This window comes from Mustela erminea, chromosome 6, assembly GCF_009829155.1.
Source record: "Mustela erminea isolate mMusErm1 chromosome 6, mMusErm1.Pri, whole genome shotgun sequence".
Classification (NCBI taxonomy): Eukaryota; Metazoa; Chordata; class Mammalia; order Carnivora; family Mustelidae; genus Mustela; species Mustela erminea.
In genome coordinates, this window is record NC_045619.1 from 93,826,252 (window position 1) to 93,853,958 (window position 27,707).

A 27,707-nucleotide genomic window follows, 5' to 3' on the forward strand; every position below is an offset into this window, starting at 1 on the left:
ATAAGATCTGAAAGTGATGCAGACAGGCTGTTTGCATCTTCTTTGTGATTATTCCCCTTTGCCTTGTAAGGTTTCCTTGAAAAGTGTGTTTCTTTTATTTTTTTATTTTATTTTTTTAAGTAATCTCTGTGCTTAATGTGGAGCCCAAACTCACAATCCTGAGATCAAGAATCACATGCTCTACTGATTGAGCCAGCCAAGTGTGTGCCCTGAGAAGTGTATTTTTACTGTTTCTCTATAAGTGACTCCCCATCTAGACCATCTTGTGTTTTTTTTTAAATGATTTTATTTATTTATTTGACAGACAGAGATCACAAGTAGGCAGAGAGGCAGGCGGGGGTTGGGGGGGGAAGCAGGCTCCCTGCTGAGCAGAGAGAGCCCCATGCGGGGCTCCATCCCAGGATCCTGAGATCATGACCTGAGCAGAAGGGAGAGGCTTAACCTTAACATTGAGCCAACCAGGTCCCCCCCCCCCAACTTGTTTTCTTATAGCCAAATTTCCTGACAAAGTCCCAAGCTTCCCCTCCCCACTTCTTCACCTCCCATTCATTCCTTGTTCCTTGTGAACTGGCTCTTGTTCTGCTGAAACTGCTTTCTGAAGGTCACTAGTTGCCAAATACAATGGGCACTTCTCCATCCTTGTCTTGCTTCACCTCTCCACAACACGTGACACTTCTCTACACTCCTTCCTTCTAGAAACTCTACTCCCTCGTTTCTGTGACCCTGCTCTCCTGGTTCCTTTTACCTCTCAGTTTTCTCCCACTAGCCTCTTTTTTTTTTTTTTTAATTTTTATTTATTTATTTGACACAGAGAGAGACACAAGGAGGCGGAGAGGCTGGCGGGGGGCGGGGTTGGGGGTGGGGGTGGGGAGGTGGGAAGCAGACTCCCCGCTGAGCAGAGAGCCCGATGTGGGGCTGGATCCCAGGACCCTGAGATCATAACCAGAGCTGAAGGCAGAGGCTTAACCCACTGAGCCACCCAGGTGCCCCTCTCCCACTAGCCTCTTCTTTTTTTTTTTTTTTAAGTATTTTTTTTTAATTTTTATTTATTTGACAGAGAGAGATCACAAGTAGGCAGAGAGGCAGGCAGAGAGAGAGAGAGAGGAGGAAGCAGGCTCCCTGCCGAGCAGAGAGCCCAATGCAGCACTCGATCCCAGGACCCTGAGATCATGACCTGAGCCGAAGGCAGCGGCTTAACCCACTGAGCCACCCAGGCGCCCTCCCACTAGCCTCTTAAATGCTGGACTATACCAGGGTTCTTGCTTTCTCTGGAAGGTGCCACCCACTCCCCCAGATTCTGTAACAATTAGTCTGTATCCCCAGCCCAGACTATTCTGAGCTCTGAGTTCATATGTTCAATTGCCCTCGGGTACCTCAAACACATACCCAAACTGAACTTTTCACCAAACTGCCCCATTTCATGTCACCACCACCATGTCTCCTCACCTTAGCCAATCCCAAGGGATTCAATCCCAAGGTCTCCCTTTCCCTCAAGTCGCACATCCATGAAGAATTTTCCAAAATGACATCAAACCCTAACTTTAGATGCCATTCCCTTCTGTCCATCCCAACAGCCACTGTTTTAGTTCACCACCTCATGCCTACACTTTGGGAATACTCCAGTCACCCTCCAGAATGATGCCTGAGTGGTCCTTGTAAAAGCCCATTTAATCCACTGAAACCACTTCGGGGATCTCCTACTCGGTAAAGAAATGCTTTTGGGTGAGCATCAGGCGAGAGGTTACTCCTAGAAACCGGGCAAAACCGGAAGGCAACGACTTTGCCGCAAACGAGCCGCCGACGTGGGAGTGAACCGGGCCAGCCCAGGCCGCACCCCCACCGCCGCGGTGGCAGGTCCCCGCCCGGCCGACCGCCCGCAGCCCGCAGGGAACGCCGCTCGCGTGCGCCCGCCCCTGCGCCAGGTGAGCCCACCCACCGCGCGGGCGTTAGGGCGGGCGGGCGCCAGGGGGCGGAGCCAGCCCCGCACCGTCCGGCCGCGCGCCTGCGGGCCAGCCTCCGGTCACGTGACGGCGGCCCAGGTGAGCAGCGCTTCCGGGGTCGGGAGCCTGCTTCGCCGCCGGCTCCGGCTTCCACTCCGTCGGGTGCGCGGGAGAGGGAGACTATGGCGTCCTCCTCTGTCCCGCCGGCCACTGTACCGGCGGCGACAGCGGCGCCGGGCCCGGGTTTCGGCTTCGCCTCCAAAACCAAGAAGAAGCATTTCGTGCAGCAGAAGGTGAAGGTGTTCCGGGCGGCCGACCCGCTGGTGGGCGTGTTCCTGTGGGGCGTAGCCCACTCGGTGAGACCCGGCACTAGCCTCCCCAGAAGCCCTGTCCGAGCTTGCTCTTGCTCCGCTGGGCGCTGCTCTTGCTCCTCCGGGCGTCCCTGTTTCCAGGCTCCCGCGTCCGGAGCCCCTTGCGCTGCCACTTTCCCCCCCCGCGGCTGTCCTGGTCCCTGCCCACCAAACCTCCGGTGTTCCCGGCGTATCTTCTCGCTCTAGACGTTGTTATTGTTTCTTTTTTGAAATGTAGACTTCTGTTTCCCCCTCCGCCCCCTCTTCCACCCCTCTAGTTCCTCCTTCTCCACCTGATATCCAGCTCGCAGCCTCCTTCCTGCCAGGTCCGGCCTCTGCTGCAGGCCACGGAGACTGGCCGGGACCCGGCTTCGCTTGGAAGGACATTAGTGGGAGTGGCTCTAAGGGGTTAGTGGTGGTGAGGTCTCCGGTGAGAGTTTATGTGTGGGAAGGGGAGGGGAGCAGAAACGGTAGTTGAATGAGGGGGATAGTTAGCTCACTTTTCTTTCTAGCAGCTGTCCTTGATTTTGGAACCTTGGCTTTGGGGGAAGCTCCAGGCTTTCCTGGACCTTCTAATCCTGCTTGTTCCGTCCTTTCCCTTCCAGAGGTACAGCATTTCAGAGAAGCCATCCACCCTGAACCTCATTAAGACTTATGTATGGTATATGCCTTTGGTCTTAACTGCATTCCCATTGCTGGCTGGAGTGATGGTGTTTGGTGTGTGTGTGGTGGGTGGGGGGGTCATCTTTGACCAAAGAGATAGCTGAGCGGCTCTGGTCCTGAGGACACTATGATGGTGAACTTTAGAAATAGGTAGAGGGTATGACCTGGGAATCAGGAGGAGGCCAAAGAGACCAGTACATCTCTTTTCCTTCCCTCAGGTGAAGGAAGCACAGCCATTGCTCCTCTTCCCTCAGATTTGGAGTGGGAGGGATGCAGTGACCCTGAATGTAACAAGCAATATTTTATAAAACAGTTTCCTTGAATCGTTACAGTCATGGCAGGGTTGTAGAGATGGACGAGGGTGAGGAAGAATACAATTTTTTGTCCCCTTAATATATGGTTTAGAATGCCGTTGGGGGGAGGGTCTGTATTTGTATTTGTGGTTCTGGGGACTGCTCCCATAGTATCCATGCTAAGGTGCTGGGTATGGACAACACTGATGGAGGTAGAGCTGCCTCTCATGTCAGTTTTCCGGGTGACCCTTCCATCCCTTTGGGAAGCGAACAGGGAGGATTTTTCTTTGGTGAGGGTTGAGGAAGTTACACATGAGAGCTGCCTCAGCTTCCCTAGGTATATATACTTTAGCTTTAACACCCCACCTTGCAGCCAACCCACATTTACTTCAAGTGTCTAGAATGGAGAATTCCTTGAACATATGTCTTAGTGATGATTCAGCCCGCTTAACAGCAGGTGGCGAGGAGGGTGCATGAAGAACTATAGCTGAATTGTAGGCTGGGAATCTCAAGTGACTTTTTTTTTCCCCCCCCCGGAGGAATATGTCTGTCCTCCTTTTTTACTGAGAGTGAGAGGAGCACAATTTCACTGCAATCTGTGGGATTTAGGTTAAACTGCACTTCATAACTTCTGTTGAATGATCAAGTAAAGATAGGGAAGGCATCCATTTATTCAGTTAAGAAACACCTCAGTTAGTGGTGGTGAGGTCTCCGGTGAGACCTCAGGACCCCTTGTTCTGAATGCTAGCTTTGAACTTGAGAGACACAGACAGCTACAACTGGTTCTTGCCACGGAAGAGCTCACAGTGTAGATGGGGAACTTACATAAACTAGCCATTAGAGTCATATGATAAGTGTACTGTTAGAGGTGGGTGAGCAGTACTGTGACAACGCTGAGGAGAAAACACACCTCTTCGGGATTTCTTCATACAGGAACTCCCTTGCCACCCAGAATTAGCAGATGGCTGATTCTGGGGGGGGCCAAGCGAGCATGTGTTGCTTGCATCCTTTGGGCTGTGGGTTGGCTTGACTTCAGGAACAGATAACTAATGAGCTCATATCCTCTGCCTACCTGCCTACATTCCCTTTGAAATCAGCTGCTCTTCTTTAACTTTACACCCAGGCAGGTGGGGACCTTCTCGAGAGACCTGGGTCAGGGTGGTCTGGAAGGCCTGGTCGTGTTTGTAAGGAGACACCTCCTGCAGGAGGTGGACATTTCATTCTTGCTGTGGACTCCTCAGAGTCCCATTAACTCTCTTGTCTACTTTATTTTTTTTTTTTAAGATTTATTTATTTATTTATTTGACAGAGAGATCACAAGTAGGCAGAGAGGAAGGCAGAGAGAGAGGGGGAAGCAGGCTCCCCGCAGAGCAGAGAGCCTGATGTGGGGCTCGATGTGGGGCTCGATCCCAGGACCCTGGGAACATGACCTGAGCCGCAAGCAGATGCTTTAACCCACTGAGCCACCTAGGTGCCTCTCTTGTCTACTTTAAAAAAAAAAAAAAAAAGTCTTTTGTTTTGTTTTTCAGGGAGCATGGAACTGCTTGTCTTGAGTGTTTTAAGTCTGCTGAAGATATTTTTTTTCTTTAGAACTTCTCACAGCTTTAAAAATAGCCCTGAGCTGCTCACAGGGTTTGCCTAATATAAAATGACTGTTGCGAGCATGAAGTTCCACGGGGGTGGAGTGTGAGGGGCTGTGTGTGGGGGCTGCTTACTTCAGTCCTTGCTGGGCAGCAGAAGAGGTCTGACCCATTCTCTCACCCCTGGCAAGTGGATGCATAATGGTGTTCTTAAAGGAATGAGGTTTGAGTTGCCATTCTCTGACTCTTACCGGACACAGTGTAGAAGTAGCTCTCTACACCCCTCCTCAGCTCCCTATTCTTGTTTTGGCTTATCAGATCAATGAGCTCAGCCAGGTGCCTCCCCCCGTGATGCTGCTGCCAGACGACTTTAAGGCTAGCTCCAAGATCAAGGTCAACAATCATCTTTTCCACAGGTATGTGGAGATCCCTGCTCTTCTCCTGTCAACCTTCTTAGAAGAAAGTAATACATAATTTTAAGAGTTAAGATTCAGTGAATTGAAGGTTTTAGATTTGGAAGACAATTTACAAGTTGTGTGTTCTAACCCCATTCCTGGTGCAGAAATTCAGCACCGTGCAAAGAAACCATTAAAATAACTTACTGTGCTCTGTACACCTTCATATATTTGTAATAGTTTGTTTCTAATCTAGCCTGGCGATACCACAGAGTAAGTACATTTAGATGGCCTTACCATTAATGTCTGATAGAGAGTCCCTGAAAGAAATATCTGAGTCTCCTAGTGCTTCTGGTATCAGAAGATGCCATTCAAAACAGTGGCACCTATTGCTTATTTTAGGATGTCTCGAACTTGCCTCAGATTTGGGAAACAATGCTATTTACACGGGCATTAAATCCTGGTCCTACTTAAGCTACTTACCAGCTGTGTGTTTGAAGGAGGTCACTGAACCACCCCGAGCCCCAGTCTCCCTTACTATAAAATGGGAATGATATACCTTTAAAGGACTTCACAAGAGTTTTATGAGAATCAAATAAGGTAAAATGTGTGAAAGTGCTCTATAAACCGTCAAACCCTACATAAATGTAATATTGTTAACTTTGTCTTCTTGCCTTGAAAACCCCTATTTCAGAGAAAATCTGCCTAGTCATTTCAAGTTCAAGGAGTATTGCCCCCAGGTCTTCAGGAACCTCCGTGATCGATTTGGCATTGATGACCAGGACTACCTGGTGAGAGTCCTTTTTGGGTGAGGGGAGTCCTTTCTCTCTGTCATCCGGGGAATCCTTGGGCCAGTCATGTTTGGAGAAATGAGAGCTTTGGCGAGTCTGATTCTTTACCTGTTTGTGGTCACAGGCATCTTCAAAAATCGGATGAAAGCTGTTAACCCTGTCCTTGGAGAAACATGTAGCTACATTAAAATTTTTGCTTTCACTTTCATTCAGTCCAGATGAAGAACCCCTGCTCAATCTTTTATGCAAGGGTTTTATCCACTTTCAGACACAGTCACTTGGCCGTTATCCTATGACTTGAATCTCCATACAAAGAGGAAAAGAGCCTCTGGCCTGTGTTGCAGGTGTCCCTCACCCGGAGTCCCCCGAGTGAAAGTGAAGGCAGTGATGGTCGCTTCCTTATCTCCTACGATCGAACTCTGGTCATCAAAGAAGTATCCAGTGAGGACATTGCTGACATGCATAGCAACCTCTCCAACTACCACCAGGTCAGGTGGCTCTCCAGCTTCACTCTTGCCCTCTCCTCTCTATTCATAGCTTAGCTGCTAGAGTACGTCAGGAAACTTCCTATCTGTTCTCCTCCATATTGCTGCCCAAGAAGCACTTGACATCATGTTTTTTAAAACTAGGAATTTCAGAAAAAGCCTCTGCATACCTCTTTGTGTCTGACTAAATGGGATATGGTAGTGTTCCTTCTCATTTGGTATTTACAATCTAGAACTGCTGTGGATTGTTACATAAAGGCACATGTAGAGTAAAGTATGAACTATAGACTGAGCCAGAATTAGGTGAAGTGTTAACACCAAATATACTGTCAGGAGTTAATGTGGTTTTGAGGAGGAAATCGGGATAAGTGCCCAACTGGGGATAAACCGGAGGGGAGAAGCCATGATCAAATCCAGTCCAAAGTGGGGTCAGGGAGGCTCTTCTGTCTGATCAGATTAACTTGGAATGTGGAGTTTCTGGAATATTTTGGTGAGAAAAACACAACCTGAATATCTTCCTACTAAAAAAATATATCTCCCCAAGGTCAATGAGCAAGGAATAAATGAGACTCGAAAATGGCTGGAAAAATGACTGGTTTATTCAACAAACACTGAATGTCCATTACCAGTAGGCCCTCCAGTGGGCAGCAGAGAAAGAGGTGGATGAGAAAGAGGCTCTGGAGGATCTCTCAGTCCAATGGCAGAGGGTAGGAGAGCAGCATTAGCACACAGCAGGGTGTGCGCAGTAGCAGGGGCACGGACGGAGAGCTGTGGGGGTGCAGGGGAAGAGCGTCCTAACTTACCTGGGAAAGGGGTGCATTGGGAGGTTCATGGAGAGTTGTTGTTGTTATTTTATTTTTTCTTACAAATGGAGAGATTTATAGAGAGGGTATCATAGGAATTGATGATTGAAAGACTGGTATGGACTCCTTAGGCAAGGTGGAAGACAGCATTCTAGGCAAAGGAAAGCTTGTAAAGGCACAGAGCTGTGAGAGAGGTATGTTATTTAGAAATAGCCCCACGACTGTATTTTCGAGATTGGGCTGGAGAGGGAGCTCCCGGAAGTGAAGAGTGAGCAGGCAGGAGGGAAGGAGAACAGTCTCGGTGAGCAAGGACCAAGGCTGGAGGAGCCCTGGCGGCCGAGATGCAGAGGAAGACCTGTGGGAGATTTGTGCGAGTTGAGGCCAAGGTGCCTCTAGATTCCTGCTTTGGGATAACTGGGTGTCCATTCATGAACATTGGGGAAGCAGAAAAAGAAACCAGTTTGGGGAGAAGGTAGTTGTGATTTACATACGTTGAACTTGGGGTTTCTGCAGTTCCTCCAGATACAGATGTCCCGTAAGTGGTTGGGGAATGGAGTTCAGGCAAGTAGAAGTGTAGGTTTGAGAGTCACAGGTGAATAGATAGTGATTAAAACCAGAAATATAGACTAGATTATTGGTGGGAAGTATGTGAAGAAGAAATGAAAAAAGCAAGGAGAGAGGAGAGCCCATAAAGGAGACTGAGTCACTGGATGCCCTTCTTTGTTCTGTGTGGGATTTGGGGAGAGAAGGGAGGAGAATTGGAAGAGTGGAATAAGTAAGCTCAGGGCGAAGAGAGTTCTAGGGAGAGACTGGTCAGGACTATCAAGTGCCCCCAAGTTGAAATACAGTAACTATAATGAATGCCCATAGGATTTGGTGACTGAGGGATTTGAGAAAGGGGGATGTAGATTTCAGAGGAAAAATAAGGGTCTGAATCTGATTTCACTGGTTTGAGGTGTGAAGGAGAGAAAGTGGATTGACTGCTTTCCTGAGAAGGCTAGCTCTGGAGAGAAGTAGGCAGCAGTACTGAGACAGCTGCATTGAAAGAGGAATCGTTTTTTAAGAATCCAAATTATAAGCCATCATGCAAACATTTTTACTATAGGAATCTAGCCCGCCAGGAAACATTAGTCTAGGTAAAATCATTTCATTGGTAAGCAGATGTAATTTCTAACCCCGGTTCTGTGACCACTTGTACTTAAAGAGGGTCTAGGGGTGCCTGGGGGGCTCGGTTGAGCAGTGGATTCTTTTTTTTTTTTTTAATATTTTATTTATTTATTTGACAGACAGAAATCACGAGCAGGCAGAGAGAGAGGAGGAAACAGGCTCCCTGCTGAGCAGAGAGCCCGATGCGGGACTCAATTCAAGGCAGAGGCTTTAACCCACTGAGCCATCTAGGCGCCCCAAGCAGTGGATTCTTAATTTCAGCTCAGGGTCCTGGGATTGAGCCAGGCTCTGAACTCATCAGGGAGTCTGCTCATCCCTCTCCCTCTGCACCCTCCTTATGCTTGTGCCCCCTCCAAATAAAACCTTTGAAATTGAGAGACATTATACAGATGGAATAAATCAGAGTAGAGAAGGGTTCAGAAACAGCCCTCTTTAACAAGTCCCCACCACTTTTTTTTTTTAAAGATTGATTGATTGATTGATTGATTGATTGATTTATGTGAGGAAGAGAGAGGGAGAAGGAATGCAGAGATACATTTGGAGAGGGGGAGAAGGGCAGGGAGAGGAAGAGGGAAAGAATCCCAAGTGGATTCCACCCTCTGCGGGGCTTGATCTCGCAACTCTGAGATCATGACCCAAGTGGAAACCAGGAATCAGATGCTCAACTGACTGTGCCACCCAGATGTCCCCCTTCCCCCACCACTTTTGACCTGCTAACCTTTCTCCCTGAAGTTGTCTGGCCTACCCTGGAATGGTGGTATTTGCATTCCCCTCCCTGGGCTGTTGGGGCATTTAGGCCTCAGCTTCTCCGCATTCCTTCCTCCCTTCTACCCCAGTACATTGTGAAATGCCACGGCAGCACACTGCTGCCCCAGTTCCTGGGGATGTACCGGGTCAGCGTGGACAACGAGGACAGCTACATGCTCGTGATGCGTAACATGTTTAGCCACCGTCTTCCTGTGCATAGGAAGTATGACCTCAAGGTAAGGAGAGGTCAGCTAGAGCTGAGGGAGAGGCTCCTGCTGGCCCAAGAGTGGGGAAGGGCCTGGGAGGGCACTTAGTTCATGTCAAAGGAAAGAAGACTGGGTTTGAGTACTCATCTTTGGAGCTGGGTCCTAACTATTCTTTTAGCCACCTGTGCTGACTTGGTCTTTGGGTCTCTCCACAGGGCTCCCTAGTATCCCGAGAAGCCAGCGATAAGGAAAAGGTGATACTGATATTAAGTGATAGGGTGAGGGGTGAGGGAGGGCAGATGAAGGGATGTCCTTAGGATAGAGGTAGGAGTCACCAGCTATTTGTTCTTAATCTGAAACCACCGAAGGGAAGAGAGGTGTGGACTGGTGCCGAGGTAGGGGTCAGCTGCTGTCTCACTGGTGTGGGTTGTCCCATCTGGAAGGTTCGATGATGGTTGAAGATGACAGACTTCAAGAGAGAAATGCTTACCCTCTAGCTCTCACTCTGGGTTCTTGTATTCAAGCAGCTATTTTTGCTTAAGGAGAAGAAAGAAAAGTCAGCAGGAGGGGTCTTGACTGAAAACCATAAGTAGAAGGTGGTGGGATGTGATGTGGGGTACCATGGCCGTGACTGAGTTTGGAGAAGCTGCTAGAACTGAGAGCAGCCTCTGGGGCAGTGTGGAGGCAGAGAGGGGCTGGAAGAGCTCTCACCCCTCAAGGCCACTGAGTTAGGCATAGAGCCCCAGAGAGAGCATTCTTTTCTCTGAGACCTTGGGGGAAGGGATGTGTTCCTAAGATGTCCCTTTACTTTCAGGTTAAAGAACTGCCCACCCTTAAAGATATGGATTTTCTCAACAAGAACCAGAAGGTTTATATTGGTGAAGAGGAGAAGAAAGTATTTCTGGAGAAGCTAAAGAGAGATGTGGAGGTGATGATCAGGGTGCTTGGGAAACAGGGTGTTCCTTTGGCTCCCCATTCCTAGTCTGAGGGAACTTCTCCCTTTCCCTTTATTCTTTGGGTTCTCTGCAGGTAGGGGAGTTGGGTATGGGACATGAAAAACCCTTAGAGGTGACCCATGGAGGGAGTGGCTAGAATCAGCTAAAAGGATGACCTCAGATACCAGGACATTGATGTACTAAAGGGCAGTGGTTCCCTTCCAACCCTCAGTTTTTTTTTTTTAAAGATTTTATTTATTTGACAGACAGAGAAATCACAAGTAGGCAGAGAGAGGGTGGGGGAGGAAGCAGGCTCCCTGCGGAGCAGAGAGCCCGACGTGGGGCTCGATCCCAGGACCCTGGGATCATGACCCGAGCCGAAGGCAGGAAGCTTTAACCCACTGAGCCACCCAGGCACCCCTCCAACCCTCAATTTCATCCCTCCTTTCCCCAGGAGAGCCCCAGAAACTCAGGTGTGGAGGCGTAGGGTGGTGCCTGGGAGTGGGAAAGGAGGTCTGAGGGATCTGATTTGTCAGTGGGGTCTCAGTTCCTAGTGCAGCTGAAGATCATGGACTATAGCCTTCTGCTGGGCATCCACGACATCATTCGGGGCTCTGACCCAGAGGAGGAGGGGCCTGTACGGGAGGAGGAGTCGGAAGGGGATGGGGACTGTGGCCTGACAGGACCACCTGCTCTGGTGGGCTCCTATGGTACCTCCCCTGAGGGTATCGGCGGCTACATCCATTCTCATCGGCCCCTGGGCCCTGGAGAGTTTGAGTCCTTCATTGACGTCTACGCCATTCGGAGTGCTGAGGGTAAGAGAGATCATGGGAATATTAATGGTGGGGGGGGGCGAGGGTTGGCCGTGGGGGACTGAAATCAGGGTGGTGGGAGAGAGGCTGGTTAGCTTTTCAAACCAGATCTGAATGGTTCTTGGGGGAAGGGACTTGGGACTGTACTTGCTCTTCATTGCTGGTTTCTGTCCCCAGGGGCTCCCCAGAAGGAGGTGTATTTCATGGGCCTCATCGACATCCTGACACAGTATGATGCCAAGAAGAAAGCAGCTCATGCAGCCAAAACTGTCAAGCATGGGGTGAGGGTTCCCCAAAGCCTTTGCTATCCTGTCTTTTGACTCTTGGGGAAGAGGGAGCCCTCTGTGCCAGAGCAGTGGGGTGGCAAAAGCACGAAGGGCTGGGTATGGAAGTGGTGTGTAGTGGAATGGGGGTGGGTGGGGTAGGGGGGTGATCTGACATGGTGTTCCATACCTCCTCTCACAGGCTGGGGCAGAGATCTCCACTGTCCATCCTGAGCAGTATGCTAAGCGATTCCTGGATTTTATTACCAACATCTTCGCTTAAGAGACTGCCTGACTCTGTGCTGACTGCTGCTTTTTGTTCAAGGTGGCAAGGTTCTGAGAGCCTTGGGGGAATTGTGGATATGCTGACCACTACTTCTTTTCCCCCTTTATTAAATCCTAGCTACAGGCTCCCTGCATCCAGATCACTCCATCTTGTCGAGTAGGCTCTCCTGACCCTCAAAAATACGTTATCCTGTCTCCCCCTGTCCGGTTTTCTTCCTTTTCTCCCTCCCTTCCAACCATTCTGCTTGCTTCATTAGAGTGTTACTGTTGACTCACTCCCAAGTGCCTTGATCTTTGTAAATGTCCTGTTGCTTCTAGAACATAGGAGGAGACAGGGGCAGGGGGTTACTTGCTGTCTTCAGGACCCGACTGCATGAATGGATCTGGCTTAGGCAGCTACTCCAGATGCGCTGTGCTGTGTGCAATGAACTGGGAGGGCCTGAATTTTGCTGATAACTTTACAGACCTCGCTGTGGCCTGCTTCCTTCCCAGTAGGCCCTGGGATGGAGGACCTCCAAGATACTACAGCTGTGGGTGCTGGCGTGCACACATGTGATGGGATATGACTCATCTTATACACTACTGGGGTGGGGAGGGGCAAACCGGCTGACACCTCACAGAGGTGGGACCCAGGAGGACACCTGAAATTATGCAGGGAATGGGAAAAGGTGCCTGTGAAGATCTGACTACTCTCCAATCTCTTCCCTCACCCTCCTTTCAGCCCCCACCCCTGTACTGGGCACAGGAGTCCAGAGATGGCCAAAGTGTTCAAGCCTGGGTGAAGACATTTGACTGTTGCTGCTCTCTACCAGGACCTCATACCCCTCCTGGGGCTGGAACCCTTCAGTGGGGGTGTGGGCAGTTTTGGAGGCTGGGATGATGGGCCAGGGTAAAAGGTTCATCCCAGTGCTAAATTTCCTCTCTTCATGTCTAGCCATCCCTGAGGTTTTATTCCCAGCGGAAGGGAATCTCTCTCCCTGGGTCATTTCTGGTCATCTCAAGGGGATGAAGGACTCAAGTGTGGGACCCTCCTCTCCTCTACTCCTTGGAGGTGTGCACCTAGCATACTGCCTTCCCAGGCCCTTCGCAGACCCTTTTTTCTAGTTGGATTTTGTTATTCTGTTCTTTTCTGTCTCATCTCTGCAACTGTGTCTCCCAGGGGACAGATGGACTTCTTTGTCATCTTCACTCTCCACCCCCAGAGAGGAGTCAGAGCCATAACTCAATCACCCAGCCCCCTCCAAAGAGTTGAAGTGCCATGTGGTAGTCTCAGAATGTAGATGACTCTGGTGACCCAGATAGTGTCCTCCCCATCCCCTGATGCCTTTGGGGCTAAGGCAACCATTCTTGCTACTCTCTATCCCCTCTATGGCTTCCACACTTTATTTTACTTTATTTTAACATAAAGATGAGCACTAGCAACTGGCCTTTGGGGATGCAAGGATTCTTTGTATCTAGGTGGACTGATCTGTCTCACAAGAAGTCATATAGTCATAAAGGAGAATTCCTCTCTCCTCTCCATCTTTTGCTCCAAAGGAAATAACAAGAGGAGTCCACAGTTAAGGATTAGAGCCCCTATAATATCTTCCCATCAGGGGCCTGCTCATCTTTTTCATTCCAACTGTCTACCTTTCCCCTGTTGAATGCAATAAAACTCCATGACACCAGCAGCTGTTGCTCTTTAGAAATTGGTTTTCTGACCATGTGGCTGATGTATCATGAGCAGTATGGTCTTTTTTGTTGCTTCTGTTTTCCTCTTTTTTGTTTTATTAATTAATAAAGATCTTGTGTATTTACTCCCACTGCTGTCACTATATAGGAAATAAGTTATTGAATCCACATTCCTTCATAGACGTGCCTCCCCCCACCCCCTTTCTGAGGAGCCCTGTGCTTACGGGTGTGGAGACAAGATCCGACCTTTAAGATGTTGGACCCCTAACTAAGAATGTGGGTTTCTAGATAGATAGCTGTGAACTTAAAAGGTTGTGAGGGGTGTGCATGGGAATGGAAAACTTACTCCCAGCTTTGTGGGAGTTCTGTTGGGGGGCCATGGAGAACAGCTGACGTGATGCTCCCCTTTCCCCCAGGGTTCTGGGCTTGGTCACACACCCATTCTGAGAGGTGACTGAACCTCTCAGAGCACACTGGCAGGAGCTAAAAGAAGGAACTGGGTGTTTCCCCAGGCTTCCTGGGAAAGATGTCTTCTGTCTGGAGAGCAGGAAGAGTACAGCAGGGTCCTGGGAAAGTGAAGAAAGAGACCAATCCTCCAGCCCAGAGTTGTGGGGAGTTGCCAGCCTGGGAGATCCAGTACTGTTTGGCCAGGAGGTCTTCTGGCTGGTGGAAAAACCTGGCTTGATGTGGCCCCAGGGAAGTGAATTGGACTGGGGGCGGAGATTTCTCTGATGTGGGAAGCAGAACAGTGCAGAGCCGCTTTTAATTTGAGTTTTTAACTCTATTGGAACCATAGACTTAATACCCCCAGCCCCCACCCCAAGGCGTTTTTTGAAAGATGCACTCACTTCCCACTTTGCAATAGCCTCAATATCCCTGTTTGTGGAAACAAAAGTCAGAGGCACTTACCAACACCCATCTGGGAGCAGGTTGTGGGGGTCACAGAAGGTAACAATCTAGGAAAAGGCAAGCAAGGAGGGAAGGGGTTGAAATAGTTTAGTTCTGGGGTATGTTTATTTTTTAGAACCAGTGCTTTTCTTACTATGACTCTTCTTCCCATCCCAAATTATTCCTCAAAGGTCCTTCTAGCAATAGCATAAGGATCACAAAAAAATTGTCCCCTTCCCCACCTACCTAAACCGACACTCCTCGCCCACCCATCCACCACCAGCTTGCACAAGCTGCCACGCAGCTGGCTGGAAAAGCAAAGGGAGAGGGCCCCTCCCGGGAGGGGGAAGCGAAAAGGGTGGCGTCTCTAAGAGATTTAACCTCCTACCCTCGGTTCCACACGCCACCCCCTCCCTCCAAAGACTGGGACGGCGCCTCCATTTTTGTTTTGGGGCGGAAGGGCAGGGGCTCGTGGATGGAAGGGGGTCAAGGGAAACGGTGATTATCACCTGTACGGGGCAAACGGGTACCGTTCTTCTACCCTTTCTCTCAATCTGCACCCCCCTCTGCAAACTGCCCCCCCACCTTCTCGGGGTCTCCCCCCCCCTTGTTGCTAAGGCCCAGACCGTCATCCCAGCAACAGCCTCAGTCATGTGACCGGCAATGGCGGCGCTGACGGGAGGTAGGTGAGCCCGGCGCCCCCCACACCCACCGCGCGCCCCCCGGACCCCGCTCGTACCCCCCGCGCGCCCTCCCTGCACCCCTGCGCCCCCTCCTCCGCCTCCTTACCCGCGCGCGGCGCCGGGGACCCCCTTCACGCCTGGGCGATTCTCTTCCTATCACCCTTCTGCCTTGGCCTCCATTTGGGGGTTCTGGGGACCGCGATCGGCCGACATGCACCCCCACCCAGTGGTGGGGCTCTGGGGGCTCCGGCGAGAGGGGGACGTGGGGATTGGCTCTGGATCTTGCAGGAGGTCATGGGGGATGGGGTGGGGCTGACTCAGTTGATGCCCCCAGAGACCCTCGCCCTTCCCGGCTGCCCCCGTCTGGCCTCTGTTTGGAGAGAGGGACTGGCCCGGTGTCCGGCCTGGGTAGCCCCAGAGGAATCAGAGACCCAGCATAAGCTGTGGCCCCGCCTACCTCTTCTGTGCCAGCAGGACTTGAGGCTAAGGACATCTAGGTCCTGGGTTCCCTCTGATGGAGAGGGGGTGTTCCACCTTGGATAGAGGGAATGAGCTGAGGTTCTAGGATTTCGTTTCACTTTCTGAATCTAGAGGTGCATCTGGCCTTGAGGGGACTATGATGGAGGCACAAACAGAGAGCCGCTCCCCTTTGGATCAGTCAAGGAATTGAGGTCACACTAATGGCCCCTCTTTCTATTTGAGCTACATTTGGAGGTGTTGTAGGTATAGCTCTATAGCTGAACATGGTAAGATTCAGGGGAAACAGAAGTCTCCTCCAGCTGAGCCCCTGCTGAGCCCCACCCCTCCCTAAATGCAGACTGACTTGCTGACAGGCTTACTGCTTGCTCCTGGGCAGGGTTTAAAAGGTGACCGGAAGTTATTTAGGGGCTGCGGCCACTTTGTTCGCTTTCCAAACAGACTTCAGCAGAAGGGACTGGGTTAGCTCTCAAAGAAAGCTCCCTAGAAATAGGGGCTGAATTATTTGGGAATATGGGGTAGGGTGAGGAGTTGGGGATCAGAGGGAACAGTCTTACTCATGTGATCTGAGGGAGGTGGCTAGAAAGACCTCCTTCTGTGTGGGCTTTTCCCTTCCTGACTTCTCTTATCTGTGCCCTAGGCTTTCTTGAGAGCCTCAGAGCTGGGGAAGAAAAGAGAAAAGTTAGCATGTTGAAGTTCCCTCCTTAGCAACTTGGAAGAGGCTGGGGAGGCAGTTCTCCAGAAGAGGAGAGGAAATGGAAGAGGAGTTTTTGTTTTGTTTTTGGCCTGCTGGTGGAGTCGGGGTGAGGCAGATATGGTAACATTTCTCATCAGGAGCTTCTACCCTCTATTCTCCCCCTCCCCCCTAGCCCTGGTCAGCTGAGTGTGGAACTAGAGGGATTTCTGCTGCTCTCGTTGTCCATGGGCTTTCCAGGTATCTGCCTCCCAAGGGAAACTCAGCTTTCCCCTTTAAATTGGTTTCCTCCATTCCGTGTGCCAAGTAATCCCATTCCCAGTAATTTACACCCAGGTTCCCAGTCTTCTGTTACACGGGCTGCTGAGCTGGGGCATGTGGGAAGGGGGTACGGGTTTCTCACTTTCCCTCCTTTTCCTTTCCACCCACCAGGTTACACAACCTACAAGTAGGGAGCAGGGACAGTGAGAGAGAGCCTGCATGCCAATTCTAAGCTCTTCAGGATCAAAGTGAGCAAAAGTTCTCCCTTTCCTTTAAAGAAGCCAGTTTTCACCCAGAGGGAGGAGGGCGGGATGGTTTCTGTGATCTTGGGAGGAGTGTAAAGAGAACCAAGACTGGTGCTTGCCTCAGATGATGATAGTAATAAAGTTATAGAAACTTTCTTGCTCTTCAGTGGGTGCTGGGTTTTGAAAGATAAGAGGAGACAGAAAATGAGCTTGGGGAGGAGTTGGGGGTTGGACTTTAAGATAGTAGAGGTAATAGAGGGTTGGAAAGGAACCTGAAGTAGGAGGCACTGGTTTTGTCAAATGGGGAACCCCTACCCTGAGTCCCTTTCACCCTGGGGGCAGTGTCGTTCGTCCTGTCCAGAATGGCAGCCTGTGGAGGCACCTGCAAGAACAAAGTGACCGTCTCCAAGCCTGTGTGGGACTTCCTGAGCAAGGAGACCCCAGCCCGGCTGGCCCGGCTTCGGGAGGAGCACCGTGTGTCAATCCTCATAGATGGCGAGACCTCTGACATCTATGTCCTCCAGCTTTCCCCGCAGGGCCCTCCTCCGGCCCCTCCCAATGGGCTCTACCTGGCCCGGAAGGCTCTCAAGGGGCTGCTAAAAGAGGCTGAGAAAGAGCTGAAGAAAGCTCAGAGGCAGGGCGAGCTTATGGGCTGCCTGGCTTTGGGGGGTGGTGGGGAGCACCCTGAGTTGCATCGCCCAGGGCCCCCCCCTCCCCCTCTGCGAGCAGCCCCCCTTCTGCCCCCTGGGGCTCGGGGGCTTCCTCCCCCTCCTCCTCCCCTCCCCCCTCCCCTTCCTCCCCGTCTTCGGGAGGAGGCTGAAGAACAGGAGAGCACCTGTCCCATCTGTCTGGGGGAGATCCAGAATGCCAAGACATTGGAGAAGTGCCGGCACTCATTCTGTGAGGGCTGCATCACCCGGGCCCTGCAGGTGAAAAAGGCCTGTCCCATGTGTGGCCGCTTCTATGGGCAGCTGGTGGGAAACCAGCCGCAGAATGGGCGGATGCTGGTCTCTAAGGACGCCACACTCCTACTGCCCAGCTATGAGAAGTACGGCACCATCGTCATCCAGTACGTCTTCCCGCCCGGTGTCCAGGGGGTAAGAAGACCTACGGCCTGCCTTTGCCCTCTGGTTTCCTCCACTTTGGCCCCCGCACCCCTGCCCCACCCCGAGTGTGTTCTCCGACCTAGGGAAACTGGGTGAACGGGAGTGTGTTTGTTAGACAAGAGGGAGTCTTGCTGTCTCCCAGTATACCCTCCCACTCAGGGCCCCCGAGCTAGGAGGTGCCCTTCAGGCCCAGCTTTTCTGTCCCAGACTCCAAAGTACACGGGAATATCAGGTATGAGAGAAAGGAATTGCATACTATTTCTGTGGTGAACTTGGATATCGACAACTATTCTGGGCAGCGGTGAGGTCTGTGGAGGGGGTGGCCCGGGGGCAGGCAGGCATAGCAGGAAGGGATCCGACCCTCCTCACAGAGCACTGAATGTTACTTCGGTCCAGACTGATGAGAGGAAAACCTTGATGACAGTGGAAGGTTAAAACAGGAGAGGTCAGGGGCCTATCCAGTGTCTTCCTGCTCGATGAAGCAAGAGTAATTTTCGGTCCTGGTTTGCAGAGGGCTGCGGAAGCTCTGACGAAGAGTAATGGGAAAGTGGGACAGGTTAGGCAGGCCGAGAAACACTGGGAGCGTTTTCAGGTGGAGAAGGGAAGGCTGGAAGATAGGTTATTCTCAGTCTTCACGCTTCTGCTGAGTTATCTGGTGAGTAAGGACCAGCTACTTTCCATCACTTTTAAGAATCCATTCGCTGCGGCATTGAAGCTTGAAGGATTGAGGCAGCAGAAAAAACTTCTTTAATTGTAAGGATTTTGTCCAAAAGCAGGCTCCTGCTGTCCAAACCCTTCAAAGAAGCCTCTCCTTCCTTGAGAGGCCGTCAGCCTATTGCTGCCCCATCAGCATCCTCGAGGGGTGCGCAGACAGACAGCTGGCCAGCGGGACCCTCCACGGGCATCATGGGCCTTCAGATGCCCAGCTGCTCATTGTCCTCTCTGCTTCCCCCTCCTCCCAGGCTGAACACCCAAACCCAGGAGTTCGGTATCCTGGCACCACAAGGGTGGCCTACCTCCCGGACTGCCCTGAGGGCAACAAGGTGCTGACCCTGTTCCGCAAAGCATTTGACCAGCGTCTCACCTTCACTATCGGCACGTCCATGACCACAGGGAGACCGAATGTCATCACCTGGAACGACATCCACCACAAGACCAGCTGCACAGGGGGACCCCAGCTGTGCGACCCTCCTTCATTTCCTTTCCCTTGGCCCCTCCCCTTCTCTCCATTTCCAATATTCCCCTCTCTCTGTGGGAACTTCCTCACTGCAGAGGACCACCCCCAAACTATTCAACCGCCTCTTCCATCCCAGTTTCTCTACATTCAGCCTGGTCCAGTATGCCCAGCTTAACCTACAAAAATAAGGAGAACTGGGCTAAGTTATCTCCCATTTGGATATCCTTAGGGGAGGTGGGGAGGGGCTGGAATGGGGCACCCAGAATGAGGGTGAGCTTGAGGCTAATAAGGAGTAAGCTGCAACAGCTAATCCTTCATTCCTTTTTGCTCCCAGGTTTGGGTACCCGGACCCCACCTACCTGACCCGGGTGCAAGAAGAGCTGAGAGCCAAGGGTATCACAGATGACTGAAGGACATCCCCTTTGCCAAGCCCTTGTCTTTCTCCATAGGACCCAGCGGAAGCCTCTGTTCTCCTCTCTCCCTCTGCCCCCCACACCACACAAACAGGGGATCAGTCTGACTGGAGAAGGAGTTCAGAGAGGGAGGGGGCAATCCCTTCCCCTGTCCCCCACAGGCCAAGCGCTTCAGTGCAGTGAGCCACTCCCTTCTGGCGGAGGGATCTCCCAGGCTCTTCTCCCCTCCTCCCCCTGTACATACTCCCAATTTCCCTACCCCCTCCATTGCCCTTGGCTTTTTCTGGTATGTGCTGTGCTCCAGTGACTAAGCTGAGAAAGGACCTGGGTGGGGAAGGAGGGTCTCTTGAGCCCCTGCCCCCACAGACTGCTCCACTGCTGAACTTCGCTGTAGGGGAGGAGGAATGGGGCCGAGGTGTGCCCCCGAGAAGCCGGCCTATTGTGTTCTTCAGAAACAGTCCCCCTTCTACCTTAACCTTGTCCTTTCTCTCCTGTGTCTCCCTCTCTGTCCGTCAGTCTCCCGCTCTTCTCTGCCCCCTATAAGGAGCCTCCTTACCCTGTTCTGGAATCGCCGCCAGACTGTAGCTTTTAATTTAATAAAAATAAAGTAAAATATGCAACTCTCTCTGCCACACCCGCTCTGTTCTGTGGACCAGGGTGGGGGTGGGGTGGGGAGCGGAACCTGCTGAGAAGGGGAAGGGGGTGGCGATCGGGGAAATCCCTGTGTGTCTCCCCTGCCTCTGCCTTCAGAGTGCCTGGGGAAACGGCACGATTTAGTGGGCTCCTGACGCATCCACGTCGGGATCGGGATTAAGAGAGGTTTGTTTGTTATTGAACTTTGGTTGTAGAGAAAGCAAAAACCCTACCCCTTTGAGAAGTTTGGCTGGGGTGGGAGTGGGGGCGGAGCCGGGCAGGGGGCGGATTCGACAGCAGCAACTCCCCGGACGAGAGCAGGCCTCGAGCCCCCAAGCTTCCGTGCCCCCTCCGCCCTGAAACTTGGAGCAGGGTAGGGGTCCAGCATGAAGCCCCCGGACCGCCCCGCCCCTGGCCGCACGGACCGGATACTGGGGGTCATGGGGGGCATGCTGCGCGCATGCGCCCTCCCCGGGCAGGAGTGGGTAAGAAAGAGGGACCACGGTGAGGTTGGGAATCTTTAGGGGGCTTCAGGTGGTCTGCACCCTACAACTCAATTTACCAGCAAATAGGAATTCTGAAGGGCAGTCGCAGGATTCCATGAGTTCCAAAAGAGGGCCAAGGCCCTGGTCTGGGTGAACCCGTCCCTCCAACCCAGCCTAGGCGACCCTTTCACAACAATGTGGATTTGACAGGAGGAAGAAGGAGAAGCGGGAGGTCAAGGCTGGGCGTGGAGTGTGGTTTCCTTACCACCAGTCTTTCCCCACAGCCCCCGAAGGGAAGCCCCCTAGAGCCAGGAGGGACCGAGACAGAGTCTGACTGTACCGAGGGGGACCAGAAAGGGGAGCGCGAACGTGAGGTCCTCGCCTGGGCTCCTCTGCCCGGTAAGACGCTGGGGGTGGGGTGGGGCACGGTTTGCCCTCCTGCGCAAAGTGGCGAATTCAAATAACGCTGCTCTTATTAGCATAAAGGCTTGCATCTAATCTGCATGAGACCCATTTAATTGCCAAGACCTCCACGCTTCTCGCCCTCTAATGCACTGTGTGTACCCCACATCAGCCGGCCCTGAGCCCCCACAGGCGGAGTGTCCCCGCGCCCCACCCCTGGCTCCTCGCCAGCCCGGGCTCCCGGACTTCGCCTTAATTGGTGATTAGCCTCAGCTGGAGTCCTGGGGCCTGGAGGAAAGAAGGGTCTGGCGAGAGAGGGCGGCACCTGGGCTGTGTTCCCCACAGAGCTCCCCATTCACGCGTCCCCAAAGGGTAGGGGGCTTGTCTAACCCTGCGCGGCTAAGGACAGTCCCAGCCCCCAGGACGTCTTCGCACAGGCCCGGGCCCATCCGTCCGCACCCTTCCCCATTGCAGAGGCGGAGGGGCGACCTGGGCAGATCCCGCCCCCGACCCCAGCGCTCCGCAGTCGCGAGCGCGAGAGGCAGTAGGGAGGGGAACCCGGGGCGGGGATCCGAGGCTGGAGAGGAGAGGCGGAGGCGGTGGGGACGTGGAGTGGGAACGTGGTGGTGCCTGGGGGAGGAGGATTGGGGCTGGAGCCGGCACAGGCTGAAGGGGGGAAACCAGAGGGAGAGGGCGGAGCTGGGCCGCAGAGGCCCCTCCCCGCGGCGGCACCGCGGCCGGGCCTGTTATTCGGCTCGCCGTTCGGCCGGGACCCGCGCAGCGCCAGTGACTCGGGGAGTCGGCCCCCGCCTCCTCCCTGCCCGGGCCTAGAACCACCCCAAACCCGAGAGGCCAGAGACGGAGCTGGAGCGGCTGCCGCATCCCGGCCCAGCTTCCCCCACCATCCCTCCCCGCCCCGCTGGACATCTGGACCCTGGGCCCCGCACCGACTGGGTTCCGGAAACCCTCCCCGCCCAGCTCGGCTGCCCGGCCTCGCGCCGCCCGCTCTGCGGAGCCCCCAGGCCTCCCCCAGACCAGACTTCCGCCTACCCCTGGACGCCCCTTCCCAGTTCCCTCCCTCCCCTCCTCCCCCAGCCTGGAGCGGGGTAGGAGGGAGGGGGGGTGTGCGCCCTGCGCCGTCCCCGCCCCGCCCCCCGTGATTCCCCCTGCATGGCCGGCCCGGGTGGGGGGTGCGGGGGGGCCCGGGCGCCATGCGGGGGGGGCACAAGGGGGGTCGCTGTGCCTGTCCCCACGTGATTCGAAAAGTGCTGGCAAAATGCGGCTGCTGCTTCGCCCGGGGGGGTCGTGGTGAGTGCGAGGTCGCAAGGGCCCAGCGTTGAGTGGGGGGCGGGCTGATGGTTCAGGGCGTCAGACAGACCTGGTCCTAGGGATTCAGAGGTTGGAGACTTGTACCTGTGTTTTCCAGGAAAGTGACTTAGTAGATCTCCAAGATCCCTTCTGCCTCCAAATTTTTAATCAGTTCAAGTTAAAGAAATTGGGGAAGGGGCAGCAAACTCTTCTCTCCATCTTGTAGTCAACTGGGTTCTGAGAAAAACCCATCCACAATCCCCCTGGGCCTACAACCAATCATTCTTAAATCCTTTTGCTGAGAATCTACTAAGGATCTGAAGAGGGCCAGAGAGGAGGAATGAGGATGAGGGTCTACCTGGGGCTTTATGACAAATCTCTGATCCTCTGTTCCTGACCCAGGACAAAGATAACCCTAATGAGTTCTCCTCACTTGCCTCCCCCCTCCCAGTTGGGTTTGTGCATGTGTTGGGGAGATGGGCTGCAGAAGTCTTTTCTTTTTATAGTGATTACAGCAATTGGTGCAGGAGGGGTCTGGGGGTGGCAGATGGCCTTTCAGCTCTCCCCCCCCCCACCTTCTCAGGGAATGGTCTGTGCCCATTGGAAGGGGGTGGCTTGTAGGAGAGCAGATGGCCACCCCCAGCTTCCCCTGTCTGCCCAGATGCCTGCCCAACCATATCTGTGGCGTGCTCTGAATATGGGGGAGCATCCACATGAAACTGGAGGTTCCAAGCTTTGGGAGCCCGGGTGTTTACTGTCCTCCCTCCCAAGGGTGCCCAGGTGCAATTTTCTATCCTGGCCAAATCAAATGAGAATGACAAGAGAGTGGGCCCTGGGGGAGGGCTCAGCATTATGAAGAAGAGCCTCTGGGAGCTCCCTAGAGCCCTGAATCTAGAGCTGGAGTAATATCTATGGCCCCTTTTCTTCCCCCACTCCCCATTAGAGTCCTATTCCATTGCTGGCAGTGAGGGGAGTATCTCAGCTTCAGCTGCTTCGGGTCTGGCTGCCCCCTCTGGCCCCAGCTCTGGCCTCAGCTCTGGCCCCTGTTCCCCGGGCCCCCCAGGGCCAGTCAGTGGCCTGAGAAGATGGTTGGATCATTCCAAACATTGTCTCAGTGTGGAAACTGAGGCAGACGGTGGCCAGGCTGGACCATATGAGGTGAGCAAGGGGCACCACAAAAGCATGTAGGACAATCCATGAAGGACACTGGGAGAGAGGGCAGGTTGGGGGCCACTGGTTGCTGGGGAGACACAGCCCATGACCTCTGACACTTGACCTCTGGCTCCCAGAACTGGATGCTGGAACCAGCTCTCACCACAGGAGAGGAGCTTCCAGAACTCACCCTGCTGACCACATTGTTGGAGGGTCCTGGAGATAAGACACAGGTATGAAGAAACGGGTCTGTATGGCTTCCCAAAAGCATCCATGTGCTGACTCTAGGATGTTCTGTCCTTCCAGCCACCTGAGGAGGAAACTCTGTCCCAAGCCCCTGAGAGTGAGGAGGAACAGAAGAAGGCGGCTCTGGAAAGGAGTATGTAAGTGTCCCCACACACTCCCCCATCTTTGCCCTCCCCAACCATTGTGCAACTTCCAGAGAACTGTCCCTCACATTTTATTTATTTATTTATTTGTTAGAGATTATTTATTTATTTATTTATTTGACAGACAGAGATCACAAGCAGGCAGAGAGGCAGGCAGAGAGAAAGAGAGAGGAGGAGGAGGAAGCAGGCTCCCTGCTGAGCAGAGAGCCCGATGTGGGGCTTGATTCCAGGACCCTAGGATCATGACCTGAGCGGAAGGCAGAGGCTTTAACCCACTGAGCCACCAAGGCGCCCCTGTCCCTCACATTTTAGATTTAATACTTGGAATTTCCAGGCGCCTGGGTGACTCAGTGGGTTGGGCCGCTGCCTTTGGCTCAGGTCATGATCTCAGGGTCCTGGGATAGAGTCCCGCATCGGGCTCTCCGCTCAGCAGGGAGCCTGCTTCCCATCCTCTCTCTCTGCCTGCCTCTCTGCCTACTTGTGATCTCTCGCTGTCAAATAAATAAATTTAAAAAAAAATCTTAAAAAAAAAATACTTGGAATTTCCTCTGAGGTTGGCTGTGGTAATAAGGAGCTTCTAGTCCAGGAAAGAGGTAGTGGCTAAACCAAGGATGTGCACTCCTGCTCTCTTCCCAGGTATGTCTTGAGTGAACTGGTAGAGACAGAGAAAATGTACGTGGAGGACTTGGGGCAGATTGTGGAGGTAGCTCCCTTTTCTCTCCCCAGCCCTAAGCCCAGCCCTTTTCCTATGCTCAAGGCTAATTTTAGGGGATGCCTTAGTGCTCCTCTGTCCCACCTTCCCAGTCCCCTCTACATCCTGGACTTCTTGGGGGTGGGGGTTCCCCCCGTAAAGGCTGGCCCCCCCACACTCATGCTCCCACCCCACCCATCTCATAGGGTTACATGGCCACCATGGCTGCTCAGGGGGTCCCGGAGAGTCTTCGAGGCCGTGACAGGATTGTGTTCGGGAACGTTCAGCAAATCTATGAGTGGCATCGAGAGTGAGTGGTGGATCCCCGAAAGTGAGCTGGAAGGGCATACCTCTGTTGTCTCTGTAACCTAGCCATGGGCTTGCAGTCTCCTGAGCAACGTCTGGAGTGGTTTAATGGCCCAGCTAGGGTAGACAGCTCTCAGTTGAGTGGGGTGGGGGTATTTGACCAGCCTTTTCTTCATCAACCCCTCCAGCTATTTCCTGGAGGAGCTACAGCGGTGTTTGAATGATCCTGATTGGCTGGCTCAGCTCTTCATCAAACACGTGAGGCTTAAGGGGGCGGCCTGGAAGGAGGGGGGCTCGGGAGTGGGTCGGGGCTCCCCAGAAGTATTCTCTCGCCTCACCCGTCCTGTTCTCCTTAAACTTGACCCCTGTTAGGAGCGCCGGCTGCATATGTACGTGGTGTACTGTCAGAATAAGCCCAAGTCAGAGCATGTGGTATCAGAATTTGGGGACAGCTACTTTGAGGTCAGTGGCTGAGGTACCTTGGGGGAAGGGGCACAGAATCATCAGGCTCTCCAGACTTCGTAACTACCCCGTCCTTGTCGCCAGGAGCTCCGGCAGCAGCTAGGGCACCGCCTGCAGCTCAGCGACCTGCTCATCAAACCAGTGCAGAGGATCATGAAATACCAGCTACTGCTCAAGGTCAGGACCACCTATTTCCTGAGGGTTCCGCTGGCTGGGACAGCCCTTGCTTGTCTCGTTCCTCTCCTCAGCGTTCCTAAGGCTCCCCCCAGACTTCCTGGGCACCTTCATCTGTCCTGAGTATTTCTTTTCTACATCTTAGGATTTTCTCAAATATTATAGTAGAGCTGGAATGGATACAGAAGAGCTGGAGGTGAGGACTTCCATCTCTGCTAGGACACACACCACATACCCCTTATTTTTTTGGTCTCCTGGGATACCCCAGCAACTTGGGTGGTGTTGAGCTGTCTGGTTTTTAGGGGGAGGCTGGTTGAGAGTTGAAACATGCTCTGAAGAGGCCTCTTTCTCCACAATGACAATGCTCCTCTCTTCACCTGTGACCCAGCAAGCTGTGGAGGTCATGTGCTTTGTACCCAAGCGCTGCAATGACATGATGACCCTGGGGAGACTTCGGGGCTTTGAGGTATGGGGATAGAACAGGCAATTGGAGGCCCAATGCTCTTTGGCCCCAGTCTGAGTACTTGGGAGGTCCTCATGGGGGACCTGTCCCTCCCCTGAGACCAACTCCACGGTTGTTGGGAGAATCAGAGGAAGTCCCTTTTCTCTTTTTGTTTTTGTTTTTGTTTTTTCTCAAAATCACTACCCTTTGGTTCTAGGGCAAATTGACTGCTCAGGGGAAGCTCTTGGGCCAGGACACATTCTGGGTCACAGAGCCCGAGGCTGGGGGGCTGCTGTCCTCCCGGGGTCGAGAGCGACGTGTCTTCCTTTTCGAGCAAATTGTCATCTTCAGTGAGGCCCTGGGAGGGGGAGTCCGAGGAGGATCACAGGCTGGATACGTGTACAAGAGCAGCATCAAGGTGGGGAGGAGGCCACAAGGGAGGGGTCTGGCTGGGATGCGGTGAGGCCTCTGAGAGAACACCTGGCTCCTGGATTTGTTGGAAGGGATGGGAACCAGAGACAGCCTAAAGAATCTGGGGGCTCTCTCCTACTTGCCAATCCAGGTGAGCTGCCTAGGACTGGAGGGGAACCTCCAAGGTGACCCTTGCCGCTTTGCGCTGACCTCCAGAGGGCCAGAGGGTGGGATCCAGCGCTATGTCCTGCAGAGTGCAGACCCCGCAGTGAGTCAGGCCTGGATCAAGCAAGTGGCTCAGATCCTGGAAAGCCAGCGGGACTTTCTCAATGGTGAAGCTCTTACCCTCCCTCCTTGACATGCTCCTTCAGCCCTTTGACCTCCCAAATCCCTCTCTGCCCAAAATTTAGTCCCTGTCCTCTTGACCCCAGCTTCTCACCCCCTCCCCAGCAATTTACAATGGCTGACAGTTCATGGGAAGAGGGCAAAGTGAGAGGATGGTCTGTGTAGAGCCTTTAGGGAAAGAACCTGTTGTAACCCTCCTCCTGTTCCTCTCCTTACCCCAGCATTGCAGTCACCCATTGAGTATCAGAGACGAGAGAGCCAGACCAACAGCCTGGGGCGGCCAGGAGGCCTTGGGGTGGGGAGTCCTGGGAGAATTCGGCCTGGAAACCGGGCCCAGGTCAGCACACATACACCCATCAATGGCTCTCTCCCCTCCCTGCTGCTGTTGCCCAAAGGGGAAGTGGCCAGAGCCCCCCTGCCTCTGGACACACAGGTATGAGGAACGGAGTCCCCTGTTATAGGGGCAGAATGGGGAGGGCCTCTTTTATTCTGGGATCCCTAAATCCCCCTTCCCTATACCAGTCCTTTCTTCTACCCCATGCCTTTTTTCTGCCCTTTCCTACTTCCCTGCTTTTACCTTACCCCCTCCAGTTTAATCCTGGGAGAAGCTGATGGTTTTAGATGATCTAAGATGGCTAGCAAGAGGAGGTGGCTTAGCTAGGGGCATACACTGAAAAGAAAGGAGTGAGGGTGGATTCCTAGACTTTTTTCCTCCTCTGACATGAATCTTTCTTCAGGCCCACAGTGACATCCCCCGAGCCCCTCGTGACTCTCCTCCAGCTCCACCAATTCCAGACACCCCTCCCTGCCAAGCCAGACTTGCCAAGCTGGATGAAGATGAGCTCTAAGTGGTGAAGGCCTGGGGTGGTGCTGACCCAGCCACCCTATTTCCTGAGAACTTCAGGGCAGTCCTTCTGGCACCACCTTGGAATTCCTTCTTGATGTGCCTGGAGGGGGCAGCGAGGCTGGGAGTGGTGTTGACTTGGCGCAGGATACCTAGACTCAAAAAGACTTCTTTCTGCTTAAGGAACATGGGTTCCTTCAGCTCCCACCCCTATGCATGCGTCATGGGTCCCCCCCAAAGAAGGATATGTGGGTGGGTGGGTGGGAGGGCTGGGGCAGGGGCCAGGTAAAAATGATTGGTTTTGATTTTGATTTTTTTTCCAGTTTTCTGAGA

At 53.0% G+C, this 27,707-nt stretch overlaps 3 protein-coding genes and 1 long non-coding RNA gene across 11 annotated transcripts; 3 read left to right on the plus strand and 1 right to left on the minus strand.

The window, feature by feature from the left end:
- Window positions 1-1,970: 1,970 nt before the first annotated feature.
- On the plus strand, window positions 1,971-13,511 carry PIP4K2C (phosphatidylinositol-5-phosphate 4-kinase type 2 gamma). Its single transcript, XM_032348790.1, has 10 exons — window positions 1,971-2,296; window positions 5,145-5,242; window positions 5,916-6,012; window positions 6,357-6,500; window positions 9,304-9,450; window positions 9,636-9,674; window positions 10,235-10,348; window positions 10,903-11,170; window positions 11,345-11,448; window positions 11,633-13,511. Exons 1-10 carry the CDS (start codon window positions 2,123-2,125, stop codon window positions 11,711-11,713), a joined length of 1,266 nt encoding a protein of 421 aa, XP_032204681.1. The 5' UTR covers window positions 1,971-2,122; the 3' UTR covers window positions 11,714-13,511.
- A 350-nt stretch (window positions 13,512-13,861) lies between these two features.
- Window positions 13,862-16,308, minus strand: LOC116593983. Of its 2 annotated transcripts, none has more exons than XR_004287019.1 (3): window positions 15,064-16,308; window positions 14,296-14,342; window positions 13,862-13,952 (listed from the first exon to the last, which is right to left on the minus strand). It is a non-coding gene; the product is annotated as an uncharacterized LOC116593983 (long non-coding RNA). The 2 variants fall into 2 exon arrangements; XR_004287018.1 differs by lacking the exon at window positions 13,862-13,952 and adding an exon at window positions 14,029-14,114.
- A 248-nt stretch (window positions 16,309-16,556) lies between these two features.
- On the plus strand, window positions 16,557-19,955 carry DTX3 (deltex E3 ubiquitin ligase 3). Of its 4 annotated transcripts, none has more exons than XM_032348794.1 (4): window positions 16,557-16,637; window positions 16,977-17,731; window positions 18,703-18,920; window positions 19,252-19,955. In XM_032348794.1, coding segments are annotated over exons 1-4 (1,050 nt in total). In that variant the 5' UTR covers window positions 16,557-16,636; the 3' UTR covers window positions 19,328-19,955. The 4 variants fall into 4 exon arrangements, with proteins under 4 accessions (XP_032204685.1, XP_032204684.1, XP_032204683.1 ...); XM_032348793.1 differs by having other exon boundaries at window positions 16,996-17,731; XM_032348792.1 differs by having other exon boundaries at window positions 18,703-19,955.
- Window positions 19,956-20,068: 113 nt separating this feature from the next.
- ARHGEF25 (Rho guanine nucleotide exchange factor 25) lies at window positions 20,069-27,644 on the plus strand. 4 transcript variants are annotated; one of them, XM_032348785.1, is made up of 16 exons: window positions 20,240-20,448; window positions 20,733-20,847; window positions 23,102-23,316; window positions 23,448-23,543; window positions 23,617-23,693; window positions 24,336-24,402; window positions 24,597-24,700; window positions 24,885-24,954; window positions 25,069-25,158; window positions 25,243-25,335; window positions 25,478-25,528; window positions 25,721-25,798; window positions 25,992-26,192; window positions 26,337-26,517; window positions 26,752-26,963; window positions 27,268-27,644. In XM_032348785.1, the coding sequence occupies exons 1-16, from the start codon at window positions 20,350-20,352 to the stop codon at window positions 27,376-27,378; spliced, it is 1,860 nt and encodes a 619-aa protein (XP_032204676.1). In that variant the 5' UTR covers window positions 20,240-20,349; the 3' UTR covers window positions 27,379-27,644. The 4 variants fall into 4 exon arrangements, with proteins under 4 accessions (XP_032204679.1, XP_032204676.1, XP_032204677.1 ...); XM_032348788.1 differs by lacking the exons at window positions 20,240-20,448; window positions 23,102-23,316 and adding an exon at window positions 20,069-20,149; XM_032348786.1 differs by lacking the exon at window positions 25,721-25,798.
- Window positions 27,645-27,707: the final 63 nt, after the last annotated feature.

What these genes read in the sequence shown, in the direction of transcription:
- PIP4K2C (XM_032348790.1), top strand. Translation starts at nt 2,123, where the DNA reads ATGGCGTCCTCCTCTGTCCCGCCGGCCACTGTACCGGCGGCGACAGCG. An exon ending in AACAATCATCTTTTCCACAG is followed by an intron (nt 5,243 to 5,915) that starts GTATGTGGAGAT and finishes CCCCTATTTCAG; the next exon opens with AGAAAATCTGCCTAGTCATT. An exon ending in CGCCATTCGGAGTGCTGAGG is followed by an intron (nt 11,171 to 11,344) that starts GTAAGAGAGATC and finishes TTCTGTCCCCAG; the next exon opens with GGGCTCCCCAGAAGGAGGTG.
- DTX3 (XM_032348791.1), top strand. Translation starts at nt 16,609, where the DNA reads ATGCCAATTCTAAGCTCTTCAGGATCAAA. An exon ending in CTAAGCTCTTCAGGATCAAA is followed by an intron (nt 16,638 to 16,995) that starts GTGAGCAAAAGT and finishes CGTCCTGTCCAG; the next exon opens with AATGGCAGCCTGTGGAGGCA. An exon ending in TCCCGCCCGGTGTCCAGGGG is followed by an intron (nt 17,732 to 18,702) that starts GTAAGAAGACCT and finishes CCCTCCTCCCAG; the next exon opens with GCTGAACACCCAAACCCAGG.
- ARHGEF25 (XM_032348785.1), top strand. Translation starts at nt 20,350, where the DNA reads ATGAAGCCCCCGGACCGCCCCGCCCCTGGCCGCACGGACCGGATACTG. An exon ending in ATCTATGAGTGGCATCGAGA is followed by an intron (nt 24,701 to 24,884) that starts GTGAGTGGTGGA and finishes CAACCCCTCCAG; the next exon opens with CTATTTCCTGGAGGAGCTAC. An exon ending in CTCAGCTCTTCATCAAACAC is followed by an intron (nt 24,955 to 25,068) that starts GTGAGGCTTAAG and finishes GACCCCTGTTAG; the next exon opens with GAGCGCCGGCTGCATATGTA.